At 41.4% G+C, this 23,507-nt stretch overlaps 2 protein-coding genes and 1 long non-coding RNA gene across 3 annotated transcripts in view; 2 read left to right on the top strand and 1 right to left on the bottom strand.

The window, feature by feature from the left end:
- The window catches only part of LOC145425560 (uncharacterized), a 270,059-nt gene that overhangs the window by 114,205 nt on the left and 132,347 nt on the right, over positions 1-23,507 (bottom strand). The window lies entirely within an intron of this gene.
- On the top strand, positions 37-2,499 carry LOC113017264 (tripartite motif-containing protein 16-like). Its single transcript, XM_026160436.2, has one exon. It carries the CDS (start codon positions 61-63, stop codon positions 1,735-1,737), a length of 1,677 nt encoding a protein of 558 aa, XP_026016221.2. The 5' UTR covers positions 37-60; the 3' UTR covers positions 1,738-2,499.
- Positions 8,030-11,635, top strand: LOC113017263 (tripartite motif-containing protein 16-like). Its single transcript, XM_026160435.2, has one exon. The coding sequence runs from the start codon at positions 9,374-9,376 to the stop codon at positions 11,063-11,065; it is 1,692 nt and encodes a 563-aa protein (XP_026016220.2). The 5' UTR covers positions 8,030-9,373; the 3' UTR covers positions 11,066-11,635.

A 23,507-nucleotide genomic window follows, 5' to 3' on the forward strand; every position in this document is an offset into this window, starting at 1 on the left:
CAGACTACTTTCATTTCTCTGTAAGAAAGAGTCACACAGCCATAGTTACTGAGAGGTGAAATGGAACAAAAAAGGATTAAGCTGGACTTGGACGCCTTCTCATGTTCAATCTGCTTGGATTTACTGAAGGATCCGGTGACTATTCCCTGTGGACACAGCTACTGCAGGAACTGTATTAAAACCCACTTTAATGAAGAGGATGAGAAGCAGAAAATTCACAGCTGCCCTCAATGCCACAAAACCTTCAGACCGAGGCCTGCACTTGAAAAAAGCACCATGTTAGCAGCTTTAGTGGAGCAGCTGAAGAAGACTGGACTCCAAGCTGCTCCAGCTGATCACTGCTATGCTGGACCTGAAGATGTGGCCTGTGATGTCTGCACTGGGAGGAAGCTGAAAGCCATCAAGTCCTGTTTATCTTGTCCGGCCTCTTACTGTGAGAAACACCTCCAACCTCACTATGATGCAGCTCCATTAAAGAAACACAAGCTGGTGGCCCCCTCCAAGAAGCTCCAGGACAACATCTGCTCTCGTCATGATGAGGTGATGAAGATTTTCTGTCGTACTGATCAGCAGAGTATCTGTTATCTCTGCACGATGGATGAACATAAAGGCCATGAAACAGTCCCAGCTGCAGCAGAAAGGACTGAGAAGCAGAAGGAGCTCGAGGTGAGACGACTAAACATCCAGCAGAGAATCCAGGAGCGAGAGAAAGATGTGAAGCTGCTTCAACAGGAGGTGGAGGCCATCAATGGCTCTGCTGATAAAGCAGTGGAGGACAGTGAGAAGATGTTCACTGAGCTGATCCGTCTCATCCAGAAAAGAAGCTCTGATGTGAAGCAGCAGGTCAGATCCCAGCAGGAAACTGAAGTGAGTCGAGTCAAAGAGCTTCAGGAGAAGCTGGAGCAGGAGATCGCTGAGCTGAAGAGGAAAGACGGCGAGCTGGAGCAGCTCTCACACACAGAGGATCACAACCAGTTTCTACACAACTACCCCTCACTGTCAGCACTCAGTGAGTCTACACACTCATCCAGCATCAATATTCGTCCTCTGAGCTACTTTGAGGATGTGACAGCAGCTGTGTCAGAGACCAGAGATAAACTACAGGACATTCTGAGAGAGGAATGGACAAACATCTCACTGACAGTCACTGAAGTGGATGTTTTACTGTCACCACCAGAGCCAAAGACCAGAGCTGGATTCTTAAAATATTCACGTCAAATCACATTGGATCCAAACACAGCACACAGACGTCTGTTATTATCGGAGAGGAACAAAAAAACAACATTTATGAAACAAAAACAATCTTATTCTGATCATCCAGACAGATTTTCTGAATGGGAGAGGGTCCTGAGTAGAGAGAGTCTGACTGGACGTTGTTACTGGGAGGTGGAGTGGAGAGGGAGAGGAGTTGATGTAGCAGTCGCATACAAGAATATCAGCAGAGCAGGGAGCTCAAATGAGTGTGCATTTGGTGGAAATGACAAATCTTGGTCATTATGTTGTGAGACAAACAGCTATGTTCTTTGGCACAACAATGTCCACACTGACCTCTCAGGTCCTCAGTCCTCCAGAGTAGGAGTGTACCTGGATCACAGAGCAGGTATTCTGTCTTTCTACAGCGTTTCTGAAACCATGACTCTCCTCCACAGAGTCCAGACCACATTCACTCAGCCGCTCTATGCTGGAGTTCGGCTTTTAGATCACGGAGACACTGCAGCGTTCATTAAAGTGAAATAGTCAGAAGTCAGTATTGGACAATTCGTTAAAATATGTGTCTGACTTTCCAGTTACTTGGTAAGATTTATTTATCTCATGTGAAGAACAAAATTCACAAAGTGCTTTACAATACAGAAATAGGTATAGACCAAATTAAAATAGCACAAACAGATGAAACTATATAAAACCAAACCAGCACAGGCAATTTTTAAGTTTCTTTTTAACAATATCAACAGTGTCCACAGATTTTAGCTCCAGTAGAAGCGAGGTGCACGGTACCACTCATTGGCTGTGTCCCAATTCAGGGTCTGCACGCTTGAAGTACGCGCACTACACGTACTACGTACGGTGCGTACTATAAGTATGAGAAGTGCGGAAGTGAGAGGCTTGTGAAATGGGACGGTCGTCGCGTTGTTCAGGTTGCCTAGCAACCATGATACTAACCGCGAGAAACGTTACATATAGCATTGTGTGACATAAATGAAGGAGAAAAATGTTTTGTTGGTCATTCATTTTTGTCATGACATCACTTTGATTAGTTGAGTATCTGAGGCTGAGACCACGGGACTGTAGAACATGATTGTTGGGCTTCATTTCTGTGCTGAGCAGTCATTGCAAGATTAGTTAGTAAATAGCAATTAGTTAATGTTGTTCATGAGACTAAAATCATCTCACTGTGGTAATGTAAATATAATATGGCCAATATTATAGTATTGTCAGATTATTATGATGTAATATATATATATATATATATATATATATATATATATATATATATATATATATATATATATATATATATATATATATATATATATGGGAGATGCCCCCAAGGGTGGTGGAGAATGACCGAGCTAAGATCCTGTGGGACTTCCAGATACAGACGGACAAAATGGTGGTGGCTAACCAACCGGACATAGTGGTGGTAGACAAACAGAAGAAGACGGCCGTAGTGATCGATGTAGCGGTTCCGAATGACAGCAATATCAGGAAGAAGGAACACGAGAAGCTGGAGAAATACCAAGGGCTCAGAGAAGAGCTCGAGAGGATGTGGAGGGTGAAGGTAACGGTGGTCCCCGTGGTAATCGGAGCACTAGGTGCGGTGACTCCCAAGCTAGGCGAGTGGCTCCAGCAGATCCCAGGAACAACATCGGAGATCTCTGTCCAGAAGAGCGCAGTCCTGGGAACAGCTAAGATACTGCGCAGGACCCTCAAGCTCCCAGGCCTCTGGTAGAGGACCCGAGCTTGAAGGATAAACCGCCCGCAGGGGCGTGCTGGGTGTTTTTGGTTTTTATATATATATATATATATATATATGTGTGTATATGTAGAGGCTTTAAAACCAAGCTGAAGCTGAAAGTACAAACATCACTAATGTCACATAACTTTGCCGACATGTGGCCAACAGTAATGTTTTAATGTTTTTCGTTATTAAACATTCGCACATAAATAAGTGACGTCATATTCAGTAATTACTTTTGACAGTTCACTCTTCGGCCGCTCCCTTCTGCCGTATTTTGCGGCAAAATTATCCACACCCACCACCGCGCTATGGATTGTGGGATATATGGGACCACGAAGCGTGCACCGGACCACGCTTGATATTTGGGGAAACCGACGGCGCATTTGGAGTATGCATTTGAAGTACACTTCGAATTGGGACAGCCGTCGTCGCGTGGCGGTGACGTAATCACACTTAAAATGCGTACTTCAAGCGTGCAGACCCTGAATTGGGACACAGCTATTGTCACTGAGAGCTCATTGTTCTTTCCTCTCTGCAGATCACCTGTCAGTCACACTGCACTTGCTGTGTTTCATAGCTCATTTTTTGTTGTTGCGCTTGATCACATAAATCTATAATTACAATCACATTCTTTAAAAAATTTTCTTATTGTACTAAATGAAATTGTAAGACATTGTAGAATGACGTCAAAGTGACACCAGAAAGTAAATTCTGCCAAACCAAAGAGTATTTGTACTCTGCAGAAGATCATAATGTTATTAAATGAACCTTGGCCTTTGGGGGCTTTTTGTTGTTTTTTTTTAAACATTGTTTTGTGAAAACTATAACACATGAAGCTCAGATCATGTTACACACTGAGTAAGACAAATGATTTCACACAGAGTTACACGTATAGTGATGGAAAAAATTTCAGTGTTTGTTGTTTCTTTGTAAAGGATTTTATAGAGAGTCAGTCTGAAGAGTTATTAAATGTAAATCCTGCTTTGTGGAGTTTGTTACATATTCTGAACGGATGCATGCTGACTTTCTTTGAGAAAATGTTTTTGGGGATTTTTTTTAATTTTGGGGATTTTTGTGTATTTTATCGATGTTGGTGTGGTTATCTAACTCATTACTCTTGTATTTTTATATCATATGTGGTATAACAGATGTTTTTCTAAAGTGTCTATTAATCATCATTTATAAGGATTTAATTAAGTCAGGTGTGGCTGTGAATGAGTACCAGGAATATGTACGCTTTACGGTAATTTGGGGGAAATTACAGACCTGGACAGTGTGTTATGGAACAACTTTAATGTGATATGAGACTTGTATTAAAAAAGTCCTCTTGATTTTCTTTTGATTTATGCTGAAATAAAGATTTGTTTGTGGAAGATTGTGTCTGGTACACATGACTTTCAGTCACAAAAACCTGTTGCTAAGCTACTTCTCATAATCTTTACAATCTACTCAAAAGTGCAGAAAAATAATAATTTCTTTTTTTCAGCCAGTGGATGAAAATTCAGCTCAGAAAACACAAGTACATTTTCTAACATCTAACCGAGTCATCAGCTTAGTGCCTGTCTCTGAAGTCTGCTGTGTGGATGTTCAACTATAAACTCAGAGAAACACACCCACACAAACACACACACGCACAAACCTGTTCTGACTCGTGCTGATGACTCAGTATACTGATTGTGGTTTCTTTCATATTGCTGTTCATTTGTCGTTGCTGCTTCTGGCTTTTTAGATTGCCGATTCTCTGTTTCTCTCTCTGCTTTGGTTAAAGAATCATTTTTATGTGTCAATCATTATCGATGTGTTTTAATTTCGTTATTTCAGTTGAAGATTTCCCCTGATTTGCATATTGTCTGTTCGGTTGCAGGATGTTGATACAGAACCCGTCACTGGGTGCCTTTATTAACTTTTCCATTGTGCGTGCGTTATGGTGTTGAGCTGTTATTTACAGTGTTTTTGTGGACTTTTCTACTGTTTTAAATGAGCAGCCTAACAAGATGGAAATAAGGTATACAGGGATTATAGAGGGTGAACACTAAGTTCCTCAACCTGAGGGACTCAAATCAGCAACTAGTCAGCTGCTCCTACCTCCTGTGTTCCCATTAGCTGCCCATTTATTATTTCTAGCTGCCTACACTAACATAGTAATTAAACTCTTCTGAAGCTCCTTTTTAAATAAACTCTTACTAAACGTTTACTAATGATTTTACTGATTCAGATGAGACTACCACAGTGTGACATGTTGAAATTCCCACCTATTGTCTCTCCAGTACAGGTCTAGCTGTTTTCCTACCATTATTATCAAACAGCCTTTCACCTACTGACATGTATGACCACTGTCACAGTCGTGCTATGCCTAGTTCCAAATCACTTATTCTCCTGATACAACAGTTTTCCAATCCCTATAATTATAAGAAATTAGAAATCTTCTGTGTTACGGAGACTTAGCTGAAACCATAGGGCTGCTGATTATAAATTCTTGAATGCCCAGAGGTCCTCGGGCTGTGGTGGGGGAATAGCAGTTGTTTTCAAATGTAATTTAAACTGTATTACAGCCAGTTTGACTTATTATTGTCTAAAATTACATTTGTGAAAATCCAGGTTGGTGTGTCAATATCTACCAGCCTCCTGAATCCTCGACTGATCTCCTACACGAGTTCTCCAACCTGCTTTCATCTGTCGAGTTTGACAGGCTCAGTTGGGTACAGGTGACTTTAACCTAAGACATTGATTCCTGTAAATGTAAAGGAAAAGAAAGTAATTTAAAATGTTGGTCATTTTCTTAAATTCATTCGAGCTTTAATGTTATTTGCATGATTTCTCTATGAGAGAGAAGCTGTCACTGTGTGTGCATGCATCAACTTTTCCCTTTGATGGCGCTGAATACATAAAATTTTCATCTACTTTACATGATGTCTTGTTTCTGTCACAGGTGGCCGAAGGCTGGTAACTGAAACTGAACCTATGCACAGAAAACCAAGAGCAGAGGCTGAGGGAAAGTCCTAACAGCGTTTTATTGATCAGCAATGAAAAACAACACAGTGGCTTGGTAAATGTGGCGTGGCAACGTGGCTGAGGCAAAACAAAGAGGCAGGACTGAGAAGATTACTGGAGTGGGACTGGTACATAAGGTCACATTTAATGGAGGGAAATGGATTAAATGAAGGAGAGGCTGCTTAGGTGCGGGTGACTTTGACGATGTGGATTTGGCTGACCTGAGTTCCTTTGGTTCTGAGGCCGAGGGACAGCAGGAGGGCCGGCAGGTGAGGCAAGGAGTGAATCCCATAAAACAGAGAGGTAAATCCAAAATCCAAAAGGATTCATTGTTCAGAACCGTGGTGCGTCAGGGAGCAACTGAAGCACAAAACAGCAAGGTAAAGCACCTAAGGTAAGAAACATGACCCATAAGACCTGGTTACCAACATATAGTAGTCCATACCTGGCAGAGAAGGGATGTCAGTGTGGAGCTTAAATCTCCCAGCCTAATTGCCTCAATCAGCTCCAGGTGCAGGGCCGTAGACTAACTTTTTGCCACGGTTGCACTGGTGCGCCGCGCACCCAAATTTTTCAACCACATCGCTTAAAACTGCAGTTTTATATGTGCACTTTTCTGGGGGGAAAATTGCTGTCCATACAGACAATATTGATTTGTAAATGATTAACTAACAATCTTGTCAACACAAAGTTCTTTATTTGGAGCATATTTCTACAAGAAAGATAAGTTACTGAAAAACTGCTTGTGCTTAAAGTGCTTTGGCACTCTTTGGCAATATTGTAGAAAATGTTAAACTTAATCATCATCTCGGCGTCCTCTGACGACCTGGTTGCTGCTGCATGCCGCTGAAAGGCAGTGGGGAGAGGGGACACTTGGGCAGTGCAGTTATCGCAGCATATAATGTGTTTTCTCGATACACTGTGTTTTTTCAGCATTCAGAGACTGATGGCTCCGTGTCAGAGCTGGCTATGAATTTCAGATGGATCAGGCCTTAACTTGACAAAAAAGTTATCAATAGTTCTTTTTATCTTTTCTTATTACCCACAGCTACATCCACTTCTGTCGGGCCTAGGCTTCTCACTAGGGCTGCGTATCATCACTGATTTCTATAATCCATTCGATTCTGATTCACAAGGTCCCAATTTGATTCGATTCAATTTTGCCTCAGACAGTCAGAAATATTGAGACTTACTATGAGACTTTATCAGAGGTGTGAGCATCACAGCAGATGCCTTTGTGTCAAAGTAACTGAGAATAAAACACAGAAAAACATGAAGGAGATTTTCCTGGCCTGGCTTTTTATAGCAGATAACCTTAAAAATATTCTGCAATTTTGCATAATTTTAAAAAGTTTCAATTTCTTCATTATTGAACAGCAGAAATTAGGCTTTCTTGCCTGAGGTCATTTAAGTTAAAAAAAAAAAAAGACAGCAGCTGACAGCGCTGTAAACAACGGTAGACTGGTGGGTAATTAGCAAATGAATATTGCAGAAAACAGAGATTTGAGATGGGAAACTGTTCTTGAAGTACAGAGAGAGAAAGAGAGAGAGAGCTGTGCATGAAGTGTGATTTTATTGTGTTGGAAGCAAAACAGCAAAAGTCAGAGGGAATTAATGACGACATTTATCAAATGTGAATCGTAGTTTGGATCTTCTTTTGCTGCTGGTTCAGTGAGAGGGACAAAACCTGCAGCTCAGAATCTAGCACAAAAAAGACCTAAACACAAAGCCCGGACCCGCCAAAGCATCACAATCAGTGAGCTGTCGGCTTTCAGCCCTGACGGCGTGTCCGTGTATGTGCTGTCAGTTAAGAAAGTTGAGAAAGCTGATTCTGATGTGTCAGGTCTGCGCTCTGTGTTTGTCTTTGTGTGGAATCGGTTTACCTGCTCTATCTAGATACATTTGGTTGTTGTTGAAATAGTTTTGTGAGCTTTAACCTGAGATTCTGGCATTTCTGGGAAAATACAGTTATATTTAAAAGATATCGCTTTATTCAAGCTACTCACCTCCCTCTATCTGCCTACACTTTCAAACGTATACATGCATAGAACTACAAGAATATCTGGACCACGACCTAGCTATCTCTGATTGGTTTAGACCATGATATAGGCATAATGTGTGTCAGTTGTTGACCACATGGAGACTTTCAGAGTTGCGGAGAATTTTATTTTATTTTATTGAAAAGTTGATCGCACCGATGCCACCTAGGATTTTTTTTAGTCGCACCATTGAAAAATTTGATCGCACTCTAGAGCCCTTAAGAGAAGAGGGTGTGACAGCCCTGCCCACTGGCAGAAACCAGGGAAGTTCAGGAACTTAGTAGAAATTTCCAGCCACTCACACAGACCATGACGGTTTCAGTGAAAATTAACTTCACCCTGATTAGGGCTGTTCGATATAACGATATATATCGGATGACGATATAAAAATGTCTATCGTTTCCTTTTACGCTATTGTCGCAAAATAAACTGTTTACAGCAATATTTTTTCATCGTTTTGATGGTCACTGTAGTGGCTATATTAATTTCTTAAAGTTCTCTCTTTCTCTTATATTTTATATAACCACACTACAGACGGACAAGTGCCTGTTTTTATGCGTTGTCGTTATCGTGACGGTAAAACCATCGTGTATCCGCTTGTTTGTTTTCCACATAAACCTTTCACAATAAAGCTCAAGATCCTGTTGAGACTTTTCAAAATAAACTGAACCACGTGAAAGAGTGTGCAGAATATTGACGGATAAGAAGCAAAAAAAGAGCTGTTGGGTGCTAAAAGATAAACCTTAGACTCAAACGTTAGAACAGGCTTTTCCCCGCAGCACGCGGTGTAATAATTACTCACAAAGAGTAATATCACACATATCACACAGCCCTAACCCTGATTGTTTTCATCTTGCTTTGACTGCAATTCTGGCAGTATTAATTAATTGCAGCAGTATTTATAAAAACACTTCTATATACACTAAAAAACTGAGCAGCTCTTGTTCTGATGGCTTACAGAGTGTCTGTTTTTTTTGTTTGTTATCTGTGGTGCTCTCAAAGGAAATAAACACTCACATGTTGATTCAAGTTGTTAGAGATATGTCTCTCTGTTATGTTAATGTGTATATATATTCTTTAACATTATCTCCTCCATTCACTCCTCTTATTTAACTTGCACCACTCTCCTCTCCAGATTTGCTGAAGCCTTTGAAAGGTAACTTAATGGTGCCGTAAAGGATAAGGCACCACTGGAAACACAGCACCTCCTCTCTGTTCACACGTTTCCTTGTTCCCTTACCTTCAGATCTGCAGTTTAAAGATGGGTGTAACCAACATGTGGTGACGTGTAAGAGCTGAGAGGCTCCATTCAGAAATCAGAGGTCAGACTGGTTTCAGTTGTAAGGAACTGAAAATCACACAATCACTGACACTGAGAGGAGAAATGGCGCAGAAAGGAATTCAGCTGGACCGAGAAACCTTCTCTTGTTCCATCTGTTTGGATCTACTGAAGGATCCAGTGACTACAACCTGTGGACACAGCTACTGTATGAACTGTATTAAATCCCACTTTGATGAAGAGGACAGGAAGGGAATCCACAGCTGCCCTCAGTGTAGGAAGACTTTCATACCGAGGCCTGTCCTGGAGAAAAACACCATGTTAGCAGCTTTAGTGGAGCAGCTGAAGAAGACTGGACTCCAAGCTGCTCCAGCTGATCACTGCTATGCTGGACCTGAAGATGTGGCCTGTGATGTTTGCACTGGGAGGAAGCTGAAAGCCATCAAGTCCTGTTTATCTTGTCCAGCCTCTTACTGTGAGAAACACCTCCAACCTCACTATGATGCAGCTCCGTTAAAGAAACACAAGCTGGTGGCCCCCTCCAAGAAGCTCCAGGACAACATCTGCTCTCGTCATGATGAGGTGATGAAGATTTTCTGTCGTACTGATCAGCAGAGTATCTGTTATCTCTGCACAATGGATGAACATAAAGGCCATGAAACAGTCCCAGCTGCAGCAGAAAGGACTGAGAAGCAGAAGGAGCTCGAGGTGAGACGACTAAACATCCAGCAGAGAATCCAGGAGCGAGAGAAAGATGTGAAGCTGCTTCAACAGGAGGTGGAGGCCATCAATGGCTCTGCTGATAAAGCAGTGGAGGACAGTGAGAAGATGTTCACTGAGCTGATCCGTCTCATCCAGAAAAGAAGCTCTGATGTGAAGCAGCAGGTCAGATCCCAGCAGGAAACTGAAGTGAGTCGAGTCAAAGAGCTTCAGGAGAAGCTGGAGCAGGAGATCGCTGAGCTGAAGAGGAAAGACGGCGAGCTGGAGCAGCTCTCACACACAGAGGATCACAACCAGTTTCTACACAACTACCCCTCACTGTCAGCACTCAGTGAGTCTACACACTCATCCAGCATCAATATTCGTCCTCTGAGCTACTTTGAGGATGTGACAGCAGCTGTGTCAGAGACCAGAGATAAACTACAGGACATTCTGAGAGAGGAATGGACAAACATCTCACTGACAGTCACTGAAGAGGATGTTTTACTGTCACCACCAGAGCCAAAGACCAGAGCTGGATTCTTAAAATATTCATGTCAAATCACACTGGATCCAAACACAGCAAACAAATATCTGTTATTATCTGAGGGAAACAGAAAAGCAACTTTAATGAAAAAACAACAGTCTTATTCTGATCATCCAGACAGATTCACTGTAATGTGTCAGGTCCTGAGTAGAGAGAGTCTGACTGGACGTTGTTACTGGGAGGTGGAGTGGAGAGGGAGAGGAGTTGAAGTAGCAGTCACATACAAAAATATCAGCGGAGTAGGGAGGTCAAATGAATGTGCACTTGGCGGAAATGACAAGTCTTGGTCATTACGTTGTGAGAAAAACAGTTACATATTTTGGCACAACAAAGTCCAAACTGTCCTCTCAGGTCCTCGGTCCTCCAGAGTAGGAGTGTACCTGGATCACAGAGCAGGTATTCTGTCTTTCTACAGAGTCTCTGAAACCATGACTCTCCTCCACAGAGTCCAGACCACATTCACTCAGCCGCTCTATGCTGGACTTTGGTTTTTTCACAGTATTATATTGTACTCTGGTGGAGACACCGCAGAGTTCACAAAACGGAAATAGACACAAAATTTCTTAAGAACAGTTGGTTTGGATTACTTTTCAGTTTCTTTGTTCTCCAACATTGTTTCTCATAGCTCATTGTTGTTGTGTTTCTTCTCTGCACAGACGTCACTTGCCAGTCACAGTTTGTGGGTGCTACATTGACATCATATTGTTTGTTGTCTAGTTAATAACAGAGGTGGGACCAAGTCATTGTTTTGCAAGTCTCAAGTAAGTCTCAAGTAATGTCAGGCAAGTCAGAGTCGAGTCTCAAGTCACTGGTGTAAAAGTCCGAGTCAAGTCACAAGTCTGAAACTTTGAATTTCAAGTCCTTTCGAGTCTTTAAAAAAAAAAATGAAAAAATAATGTTGCAGTTATGCTAAATGTAAATATTAGACCATGTAATTTTAAAATCTGTGTTTTTCTCAACACATGACAAAATAGTGAACTTAGAAAATATACACAAATTGTGAAATTGCACCTCTTTAAAATGCAGCTCAATTAAACTTAGCTCCAAGAATAATTTTCACCGACAGTTCTGAGATAAGCTGCATGTTATTCTTGGATGCGGTTGTAGGACCAGCTTTAAAATCGCATGACAAAAATATCATACACATTAAAAAAACTGCATCACCAACGTAGCCTGGAAAACATTTGCTAGTTAGATGAAGTCAGCTATCTCATCGTAGCATATTTATATGCATATTTATAATCATACGGTTCTTGGAGTGAGTGCATACACTCATGAAGTTTAGTAACTTCAGGTCACTGCAACAAGCCCAGGTACAGTTTACCGACGGATGGGTGCAGGACCTTGAAATGCGCCGTGTAGAACGAAAGACCATCGTACGTATCATAAGTTTACCAGTCTCACAAATTGTCGTCATAAATACACATTCGTTAACCGTTTATTAATAGGACCTTTGAGCTCAACGGTAATTAATTAGTAGTGGAAATAATTTCTGGTAGCATCACAGAAATGTAGCAGTGACAATAATATTGTATGCTGTAATCGTACTGGGCAATTAGTGATACAAAACAACTGTTTTATCCTGTGAATAAAAGTATATGTTTTTGTCAATGTACCATAATAACAGAAGCGAAACGCAATATTGTGTCAGGACAATTCACTATTTATGCACAATAAATAAAGGAGCATAGCGCGACGATTTCTGTTCAGCGCCAGACTTGCTTGTAACCTATATCACTAATTATGTTATGAAAATGACGTATTAACTACTAAAAAACACTGACCTTCGTGTAAATGCTTGGAGCAGACTAACCTGTGAGCTGGAGTGTTCTGGGACGTTATATTTGATCTTTGAATGGCTGCGATCCAGGCCGTCTTTGTTACTTCGGAAACATGGCTTGAACAATTTCTCTTCAACGACATAATCCGATAACAACCGATCTCTTTACCCGTCGGCTTCCCATGGCTGTCATGCGACCGGCTATTGCAGTTAATAATACAACGGCTTCTTGACATTTTTGTGTTTCTTTTTATCGCTGTATAACTGATTTTAATTGAAAGCCTGCGTGCGCTAGTACCGCTTGCCACGAGTTCCCAGAATCCTTTGCGGTTCTACCCGTGAATGATGTCACATTTTCAATCTCTATATAATATGCATGTTAAATTTTATATTTGGGGTAAAATATCAAGTCTTTTCAAGTAAACCGGTTCAAGTCCAATTCAAGTCCCAAGTCATTGGTGTAAAAGTCCAAGTCAAGTCACAAGTCTTAGAACATTTTTTCAAGTCAAGTCTAAAGTCATAAAATTAATGACTCGAGTCTGACTCGAGTCCAAGTCATGTGACTCGAGTCCACACCTCTGGTTAATAAATTAATTGATTTTAACCGAGAAAGGTCTAAATTATATTTACATTTATCTGAAATTTTGTTCAAATTAAAGGAACTGTTTTTCTCTGTTTTAAAGAAAGAAAATTCAATCAATGTTCTGACTGTGTCAAAGTTGTTTACTATGAGGAATATGTAAATAAAATAATTTTACGTTTGATTCTTCTTGTTTTATTTCCTTTGAGAGGATTGATTTGAGTACATTGCATTCCTATGATTAATAGGACAATGAAATGAGACAGATGCGAGTAGATATGAACCAGGTATTTGCTGTCATCTAAACATGGAAGCCTCATTTATGTGACTTAGAGGTCATGGTGAAGAGACAGTTTAAAGATAAATCATATGCATTTGTTAGGTAAAATAACAAGAAAAGCTTTTTAATTGAAAACTGATTTAGTTCAAGAAAAACAACGGTGTTTTGATAACTTAGCACTTATTTCCTCGTAATCTCTGCGGTGCATCGAACAGCCAATGCTTTCCATGATCAGAGGTAATTGCTTTGGCTTTATTCCAGTTGACCCCAGCATGTGTCACTGGGTCTCTAAACCAGAGGTTTTGGGTTATTTGGCACCTTTTGTTTGTAATTTAGGTCTGTCAAGCTTCTGTTGTCTTTGTGTCTCCATGTTTCCTGTTTTATTTTGAAAGAGACTTTCGTTCCTAGTTCATTGTATCTAGTTTTACTTCCTCCATCCTGTCATTATATCATGTGTATCAGCTTTCATGAGTTATTTACAAGATTCTGACCACTTATAAAATGTGTTCAATGTGCTGCCCATTGTGTTGGATTGTCAATGCAACCCTCTTCTCCCACTCTTCACACACTGATAGCAACACTCAGGAGAAATGCCAGCACAGTGTAGAATGTTTAGCTTATATTAGAGTTTAGAAATGTGTTAAAATATAATGTAGAATTATTGTAGGGCACCCCTCCCCCACTTGAGCTGTGAAAGTAAAACAGAGAAGAGTTAATGCTGAGTGGAAATTCCCCAGAGGAAGTTTTAGGTTGGGGGGTCTCAACATTGTAACTGGATGCCTGTGGTCTGGAAGTGAGAGGGGTTTTATGACCTCTAGGGAGTTACCTACACCCACAGTGTTTTAACTGTCACGCACACACATCCACACGCACACTTACTTACGTGCTCGTGCACATAGACACAGACACAGAATTTGCAGCATACCGTAGGGGGGGGTTTATGATGGGGACGTTTCTATAAAGCTGGTTGTAACTAACAAAGGGGTGAAGATTTTTGCAGAGGGACGCATCGGCCTCGTCTTCCCTTCTAGAAGTGCATGCTTAAATGAAGAAGAGTAAAGATAAATGAAGATGAATAAAGATGAATAAAGATTTTGTGAAAATGACTACTGAGTCCGGTGCCATCTCTGGATGCTCGAGGAATAAAAAGAACCGGGGTAAAACTGATTTCCTAACAACAGGCATCCAGTATCCGTAGTTTCAGGTGCTGCACATCTCGTATCTTCACACCATAAACAATTGCTTTCAGATGACCCCAAAGATAAAAGTCTAAGGGGGTCAGATCGGGAGACCTTGGGGGCCATTCAACTGGCCCACGACGACCAATCCACTTTCCAGGAAACTGTTCATCTAGGAATGCTCGGACCTGGCACCCATAATGAGGTGGTGCACCATCTTGCTGGAAAAACTCAGGGAACGTGCCAGCTTCAGTGCATAAAGAGGGAAACACATCATCATGTAGCAATTTCAAATATCCAGTGGCCTTGGGGTTTCTATTGATGAAGAATGGACCCACTATCGTTGTACCCCATATACCACACCAAACCATCACTTTTGTTGGTCCAACAGTCTTGGAAGGATCCATCCAATGTGGGTTAGTGTCAGACCAATAGCGGTGGTTTTGTTTGTTAACTTCACCACTCACATAAAAGTTTGCCTCATTAATGAAAAAAAAAAATCTGCGTGAACTGAGGGTCCTGTTCCAATTTTTGTTTTGCCCATTCTGCAAATTCTGTGCGCTGATCTGGGTCATCCTCGTTGAGATGCTGCAGTAGCTGGAGTTTGTAAGGGTGCCATTTGTGAGTAGCTAATATCCGCTGAAGGGATGTTCGACTAATGCCACTCTCCAGTGACATGCGGCGAGTGCTACGCTGTGCACTCTTGCTGAATGAAGCTAGGACAGCCACTGATGTTTCTTCATTAGTGACAGTTTTCTTGCGTCCGCATTTTGGCAAATCCAACACTGAACCATTTTCACGAAACTTGGCAAGCAGTTGGAGCATGGGAGATGGGTGGTCTCGTATGGTGTCTTGCATTGAAATCTGCTGCAACGACCCGGTTACTGCATTCACCAGATATCAACACAATTTCGATCCGCTCCTCAAGTGTTAACCTCTTCGACATGTCAATGGCTGTGAACCAAGAGAAATTTGTAAATAACTCATGAAAGAATAAAGTTACGTTGAAACCAAGCACACCGTTGTTTTTCTTGTGACGTTACCAATAAGTTTGATGTGTCACATGGCCCTCTTCCTATTGAAAAAGCAAAAGTTGTATCCAAGATGGCCGACTTCTAAATGGCCACCATGGTCACCACCCATCTTGAGGAGTTTGCCCCCTCACATATACTAATGTGCCACAAACAGGACTTTAATATCACCAACCATTCCCATGTTATTACGGTGTATCCATATAAATGGCCCACCCTGTAGATACATTCATATGTTTAGGCTTATTCTACCATTTTATGCACTGTGATGATTAAATGAACAAACCTCTGCAGCATTATTCTCTTATATTATTGAAAGCAAAAAGATTTTGTTTTTGCTTTATATTTGTAGATCTCTATCACCCATTCCTCTAAATTTTCTCTGACAGGAACAAGTAGAAAAGGCCTTGTTACGCTGGTCATGAATACAGATCACAGTCCTGTAAAACGGAAGGAATAATGAGCAGAGTAAAGGCACTGCCATCCACCTGCTCAGTCTTGTCACAATGTCCACAGATTACCTCCGCTATGTGAACAAAGCAGTCCTATTGCAGGCACAAACCAGTAAGTGCTCACTGTTATGTGAGCGAGCACAGATCCTGAAGCAAAAAGCCTTGTCAGTCATTGTAATTATTTTCCTTAATTATTGTTGTTCATGTATTTTTGGTTCCATGTCTCTGTGTCAAGTCTTCTAATAATAATAATGTATACTTCATTAATCCCGTAATATTACTTCTCTTATTTAACCCATTCACTCAGTGATGAAGTGGGCAGCCACCAATCCAGCACCCCGGGAGTACTGTGTAGAGACGGTATATTGGGTACTTCAGGGGTACCTCAAGGTACCAAGTTTCAAAATTGGTAGTTTTGAACCCCTGACCTTTCAATCGTGAGGCGAACACTTTACCTACTGAGTTAGCTCTGCTCTTTTGTCTCTTGCGTCTTTAATTTCATAGTCCTTGATAGTTCTCTATAGATAGAAGCTATCTATAGAGAACTATAGGAGGCATGTGTTAGCCCGTCAGGCACTGAACTCATTTGACCCGACTTTGACCTCCCCAACATAAATTGACGCAATTGGGGTACCTAGAGGTGTCAATGTTGCAGTATGCTTGTGTGACTACTAGATAACTATACAGGGAGTGCAGAATTATTAGGCAAATGAGTATTTTGGCCACATCATCCTCTTCATGCATGTTGTCTTACTCCAAGCTGTATAGGCTCGAAAGCCTACTACCAATTAAGCATATTAGGTGATGTGCATCTCTGTAATGAGAAGGGGTGTGGTCTAATGACATCAATACCCTATATCAGGTGTGCATAATTATTAGGCAACGTCCTTTCCTTTGGCAAAATGGGTCAAAAGAAGGACTTGACAGGCTCAGAAAAGTCAAAAATAGCGAGATATCTTGCAGAGGGATGCAGCAGTCTCAAAATTGCAAAGCTTCTGAAGCGTGATCATCGAACAATCAAGCGTTTCATTCAAAATAGTCAACAGGGTCGCAAGAAGTGTGTGGAAAAACCAAGGCGCAAAATAACTGCCCATGAACTGAGAAAAGTCAAGCGTGCAGCTGCCAAGATGCCACTTGCCACCAGTTTGGCCATATTTCAGAGCTGCAACATCACTGGAGTGCCCAAAAGCACAAGGTGTGCAATACTCAGAGACATGGCCAAGGTAAGAAAGGCTGAAAGACGACCACCACTGAACAAGACACACAAGCTGAAACATCTAGACTGGGCCAAGAAATATCTCAAGACTGATTTTTCTAATGTTTTATGGACTGATGTAATGAGAGTGAGTCTTGATGGGCCAGATGGATGGGCCCGTGGCTGGATTGGTAAAGGGCAGAGAGCTCCAGTCCGACTCAGACGCCAGCAAGGTGGAGGTGGAGTACTGGTTTGGGCTGGTATCATCAAAGATGAGCTTGTGGGGCCTTTTCGGGTTGAGGATGGAGTCAAGCTCAACTCCCAGTCCTACTGCCAGTTTCTGGAAGACACCTTCTTCAAGCAGTGGTACAGGAAGAAGTCTGCATCCTTCAAGAAAAACATGATTTTCATGCAGGACAATGCTCCATCACACGCGTCCAAGTACTCCACAGCGTGGCTGGCAAGAAAGGGTATAAAAGAAGAAAAACTAATGACATGGCCTCCTTGTTCACCTGATCTGAACCCCATTGAGGACCTGTGGTCCATCATCAAATGTGAGATTTACAAGGAGGGAAAACAGTACACCTCTCTGAACAGTGTCTGGGAGGCTGTGGTTGCTGCTGCACGCAATGTTGATGGTGAACAGATCAAAACACTGACAGAATCCATGGATGGCAGGCTTTTGAGTGTCCTTGCAAAGAAAGGTGGCTATATTGGTCGCTGATTTGTTTTTGTTTTGTTTTTGAATGTCAGAAATGTATATTTGTGAATGTGGAGATGTTATATTGGTTTCACTGGTAAAAATAAATAATTGAAATGGGTATATATTTGTTTTTTGTTACGTTGCCTAATAATTGTGCACAGTAATAGTCACCTGCACACATAGATATCCCCCTAAAATAGCTAAAACTGCAAACAAACAAACTAAAAACTACTTCCAAGAACATTCAGCTTTGATATTAATGAGTTTTTTGGGTTCATTGAGAACATGGTTGTTGTTCAATAATAAAATTATTCCTCAAAAATACAACTTGCCTAATAATTCTGCACTCCCTGTAGGGGCAGTCCCCTTAAGGGAACGTCTTTATAATGAACAAACTGAGAAAGTACTCCTCAGATCCACTTAGTGCTTGCCGTGACTGCATGTAGCAGGATCTCCCAATGCGCACTGGTAATAAAGCTTTGATAAAAGGATACTACAGCCTCATCTGACTCTTCTTCTCCAGCTGTGATATTAAAGGATCGGTGAGGTCAAGAAAGTTACCTTGACAGTCCCCACAGCTTCCCCAGAGGCTGAAATGGCCTGTTAGCCTGGGAGCTCAGCCTGGCCGTCTCAGCTTCCCATCTCCCCTGAGAGCTCAGGCAAATCAACCCAGCGAACTCCATCTTCTGCTAAAAGCTTTTGCGAGCTTATTCAGCCAGCTGTGGACTTCATTTTGCTGTTGCTGCCTGAGCAGAGCACATGCTGTTCAGTCCTGAGGGGCTGCTGTGTCGCTGTCTGGTCCTGCGCTGTCTGGTCCGTGTCCAGCATGGCCTGTTCATCTAGGTCCACATCCAGCACGGCCTGCTTGTCCACGTCCACCACCACCACCACGACCATCGGTTGGCATCTGCACCGCCATGGGCAGCCACCTGAACTGTGGTGCCACCACTGTTTCCCGCGTGGTCGGCCTCCAGACCTGTTTCCTCACTGCCGCTGCTTTCCACGTGGTCAGCCTCCAGACCTAGAGATGGGTATTGATAAGATTTTCACAATTCCAATTCCATTTTCAATTCTGTTTAACGATTCGATTCTTTATCGATTCTTTTAAAAAAAGGAGAACACTAAGGTCGATTAGCTTAGAACTTTGTTTTATATCTTCTCTTTGAACAAGATAGAAATTTAGTAACATGGCCTTACAAACCCAACAGTGAGATCTTAAGAGATCCAGCCTATGGCTCTTCAATGGGGTGTCACAGGGTCCCTGGGGAAAAAAATTGTAAATGTAAAATAATAAAATAAATATTCTTCAGTAGCAATAACAAAGTATAACATAAATTATTCTGTAGCAATTACACAAGAATATCCAGTAATGTCCCTGCCTACAATTAAACACATTCACTTACCGAAAATTTGAGGGCATCTGCTGTGGCAAATGGGTGCAAGCCTTTAACCACAAACTTAGTCACTGCTCGGTGACATTCGTCTATCCTGGCTTGAAAGGAGACGCTACCGGTAGACTGCAGCGAGAACTGCCAGCATCTGAGCCAGCCAGACTCTGTCTGTCTCTCTCATCATGGTCACCTAAATGCACAGTAATGGCAGGTTTTGTAATAAGGCAGATCGCGCTAACATAATATGCACTGTTAGTTGATTATTTACCTGCTGCATTAACGGGAGAGGACGTGCAAACGTTACCACTGCTGCTGGGTTGAGATTCACGAGTCCGGAGCGGAATTAAAAACACGACATTCATTTAAGGTTATCGCGTGATTTGTGAGCAAATGCTTTTGCATATTCGTAGTGTTTCCTCCCTTAAATGAAATATCTACATTGCAAGTATTGCAAGTTGCCCTGTTGTCACTCATCCGTTCTCGTAAAGTATGACCAAACTTTTGAGTGTTTGAGCCGCCATGTTTCCTGCCAGGTAAATGACGCTCCACAACGTGGTGATGTCATTCGGGGCGACTGGAATGGATAAGGGAATCGTTTGCAAAAATGGCAAACAATTCCAAGGAATTGAAATAGTGGGAACCGGTTCTCAACAAGAACCGGTTTTCGATACCCATCCCTATCCGGACCTGCTCTTGCCTGGACTTATGTGCTGTTGACCTCTGGGTTGGCCCCGTGAACTGCCCTTTTATGGACTATTGTGCCGTCAGCCTTCAGGTTGGCCTCCTGATTTGCTTTGTTTTGCACTCCTGTGTCGTCAACCTCTGAGTCGTCCCCCTGAGCTCTTTTGTTTTGGACTGTTTTTGTTCGAGCCCTTCTTCCTGGACTCCCCACCACCAGCCAGGGTTGGGTTGGTATTGGTGTTTCAGTTATTGTAATTATGTTCCTTGATTATTGTTCTAGTTTTGCTTCCCCTCGTCTCATTATGTCTGATTTGTCCCAGCTGTGTTTCCTCCTGTTCCTCATCCTCTCGTTATCCTGCCTGTGTATTATAGTCCTCAGTCTTCACCTGGCTGTTGTCGCATCGTATCCTCTCAATGCTGTGTGTTTCCTCCATGCTCCGAGTAGTTTTGTAGTTCTCTGTCCAAGTTTAGTTCCCTAGTTTTTGTTTCTAGTTGCTTGTTTCTGTTTAAGTTTTTATTGAGGAGTTTTTTTTCCATCAAATAAAGCTACCATTTCAAGTTTACTTCCCTGAGTGTGTTGCAAACATAACAAGCCTGAGTTAGAAAAGAAAGTTGCTAACCGCCGTCTGGGGTCAGACTGATGCTTTTGGTTTTGTTAAGCCAGCTAACTCAAAGAAAGCATGGCTGTGCTGAACCTCCGTCATAACGCAGACCACCGACCCTGGTATTGCTGAACTTTTACTGAATACTTTAGTTGGAGTTGGTTGGTGTTGATACCAGGTGTTAGGTCAGAAGTTTTCACGTTTCATCACAGGTATTGCTAAAGTTTCATCGGTTTTACTTTGAGGAAATATGTTGCTGTATCTGGAGTCTGTAATTAAGATGAAAGTCTATTTGTGGATGTTGCTGTAATTTGAGCTGCCATTAGATTCAGTTGTTATCTTAATTGCAGACAGTGCCGACTTTTACAGAAACTACAACAGAGGACACAACAAAGTTTAAACTGATAGTAACCTGATAAATTAAATGTTATAATTGCTGCCAAAGTCCAAACTGCACCTTTTTATCTGCAGTCTATATTAAACAGAGTCTGACAGCAATTCTTTGTTTGAGACACTCAAAGGTGCTAAGAGGAAAAATGGAGCAGAAAGGAGTTCAGCTGAATTTAGAGACATTCTTTTGTTCAATCTGTGCGGCTTACCAAAGTTGTACTAAAACATATTTTTTAACAGATTTCTGCACGCCAAAATCGGTTCGAGGTCAGTAAGCACAACCAGAATTCATACATAAGGCACACTCTTGATTTTTGAGAAAATTAAAGGATTTTAAGTGTGCCTTATAGTGTGGAAAATAAGTTATACAGAAGAAAAGAATATATTGCGATATATATCGTTACCGCACATGCTTCAAATTATATCGCGATATGAATTTTAGGCTATATCGCCCAGCCCTACTATTTACCTGTTTCCTCTTTAAAAATTTACCTCATTTCTTCTTTAAACTTAGTCCTGGTTTCTTCGCCCCCTTTAACGGGTAGCGCATATCCGGCCTGAACACTGTGTTTGGGCAATTTACATAACATAAAAATCCTGCAACAATTCCTAAAGTCCCTCTCATTACTTTTATGCTCCCATTATAACCTGTGTCTAACAAGATTTTGATCTTCTTTGCAATGTAAACAACTAGGTGTCTTTGTGCTCTGTTCTTCTTTTTGGGCTCCCTTTTCTCTGGTTGGTTCCGTTTGGTCTGGGGCTTCCAGGATTCTCGCCACCCCTGTGGTCGCTGTGGTCCTGAAATCTTCTTCTGTAAAGGATAGAAAACAAAATGCCTCTCCCTGCTCCACCTCACTAATCTACTGTGTTCATCTAATGTTCCCTTAATTATTCAAAGTTGGTTCAAAATATCATGTTCTGGGCCCTAGCCTTTATATTAACTTTACTTAATCTTTATTTACTTAATCTCAATGCTCTTTATGTGTGTGCGCAATACTTTTAATTTTATTAAACACACCCAGGGTAAGATATACACCATCACCATATCAGCCTAAAAACAGACAGAGACGTTCCTCTTTCTATCACATTCTTACGGTGGCCCTGAGAGGCCAAATGGACTGCAACTTCAGAAAACACTTGCAAAAAGAAAAAAGCTGCAAAAAGAAAAATGCTGCAAAAAGAAAAACACCTGCAAAAAGAAAAACACTTGCAAAAAGAAAAATGCTGCAAAAAGAAAAACACCTGCAAAAAGAAAAACACTTGCAAAAAGAAAAATGCTGCAAAAAGAAAAATGCTGCAAAAAGAAAAATGCTGCAAAAAGAAAAACACCTGCAAAAACAAAAATGCTGCAAAAAGAAAAACGCTGCAAAAGCACACAAGACACAACGGAAATGTTTCTGGGGAGACAATAACCCGACGGACCAGTTGCACGAACCAAAACAAAACATGCTAACAAGTGCACTGGGACTGGGAGACACTTCAAAGAAGTGGAAGCGGGGCGGCCAAAGAGTAAACTTTCAAAAGTAAGTACTGAATATTATGTCACTTATTTATGTGCAAATGTTTAATAATGAGGAACATTAAAACATTACTGTTGGCCACATGCCGGCAAAGTTATGTGACATTAGCGATGTTTGTACTTTCAGCGTTAACTTTGTTTTAAAGCCTTTACTGTATACGCGGTTCGATAGTCGACCTTAATCTTACAGAGAATCTGATGATTTTGTGGATAATTAAAGTCAGTCATATATCCACAAACACAACAAGCTGAAAGTCAGTGATGCTGCTCGGTTTGCAGTCCTGAATATCACGGCACAAGCAGGATCCACTGCACTGTTAATGTTAGCTATGTTATATTGCTGCCTCTGTTCGGTGGTGTCGAGCCAAACGGACTTTAACGTGTGTTTGAACGAGCTGACGGTTCACTCGTTAAGCTGAAAGAAAGATGCTTTAATCACAGCAGTCACACATGTGTCCACTGTACCATCTGGGAACTCTTCTTGTTTAACACTCGTAATAACACAAACACTAAATCCTCCTTCTCTTGTGCTGTTTTGTAGCAGTGTATACACCTGAGACTGTCACCTGTCTGTCTGTCCTGCACTCGCTCTCTGTTTCTTTCTCTCTGATTGTGTAATAAAAGTATGAACATGTGTTTATAAGTTACACTTGTGTTTGAATCCTGCAGCTTATCACACATTTGATTTCCATGTGTGACAACTGCAAGTGTCCAGAGTGAGGACAGACTGAGGGACCCACTGCTGCACATCATCTGTGAGGCTTTGCACCCCTGATGATCCACCAGGACAAACTCAACAGTGTGTGAGGAAGAGGAGGAGGAAGAGCCAGCAGCAGCTGACAGATGGAGAGAATAGACAGACTGTTCCCTGTTTGTGAAGGACTGCTAGAAAAGTTTAGAATAACTAATTGTCTGTCCTGAATCAGTCTTATTAGGTAATGTTCAAATAATTTTATCATTCCAGTGTTTTCAGTGTGGGAGAAAGTACTCAGGACCTTCAAGTTACACACTATGAAAGGCAGAAACAAGTTTAATATTCAGAAACCTAAAGTATGTATCAGCAGCAGAATGGAGCTAAAAATAAATGTTTGTTTCAGTTCTATGAAGCTTTGAGTATTTTGGATCAGTAGCACTGCTGTGTTTGTTGCATCATATTGCTGTAATTGTTTATATGCTTTATATATTCTGAGGTAAGTTGATCTATAGTGTTA

This window comes from Astatotilapia calliptera, chromosome 3 (genome assembly GCF_964374335.1).
Source record: "Astatotilapia calliptera chromosome 3, fAstCal68.1, whole genome shotgun sequence".
NCBI lineage: Eukaryota > Metazoa > Chordata > Actinopteri > Cichliformes > Cichlidae > Astatotilapia > Astatotilapia calliptera.

Coding starts and splice junctions, on each gene's coding strand:
- LOC113017264 (XM_026160436.2), top strand. CDS start 61: ATGGAACAAAAAAGGATTAAGCTGGACTTGGACGCCTTCTCATGTTCA.
- LOC113017263 (XM_026160435.2), top strand. CDS start 9,374: ATGGCGCAGAAAGGAATTCAGCTGGACCGAGAAACCTTCTCTTGTTCC.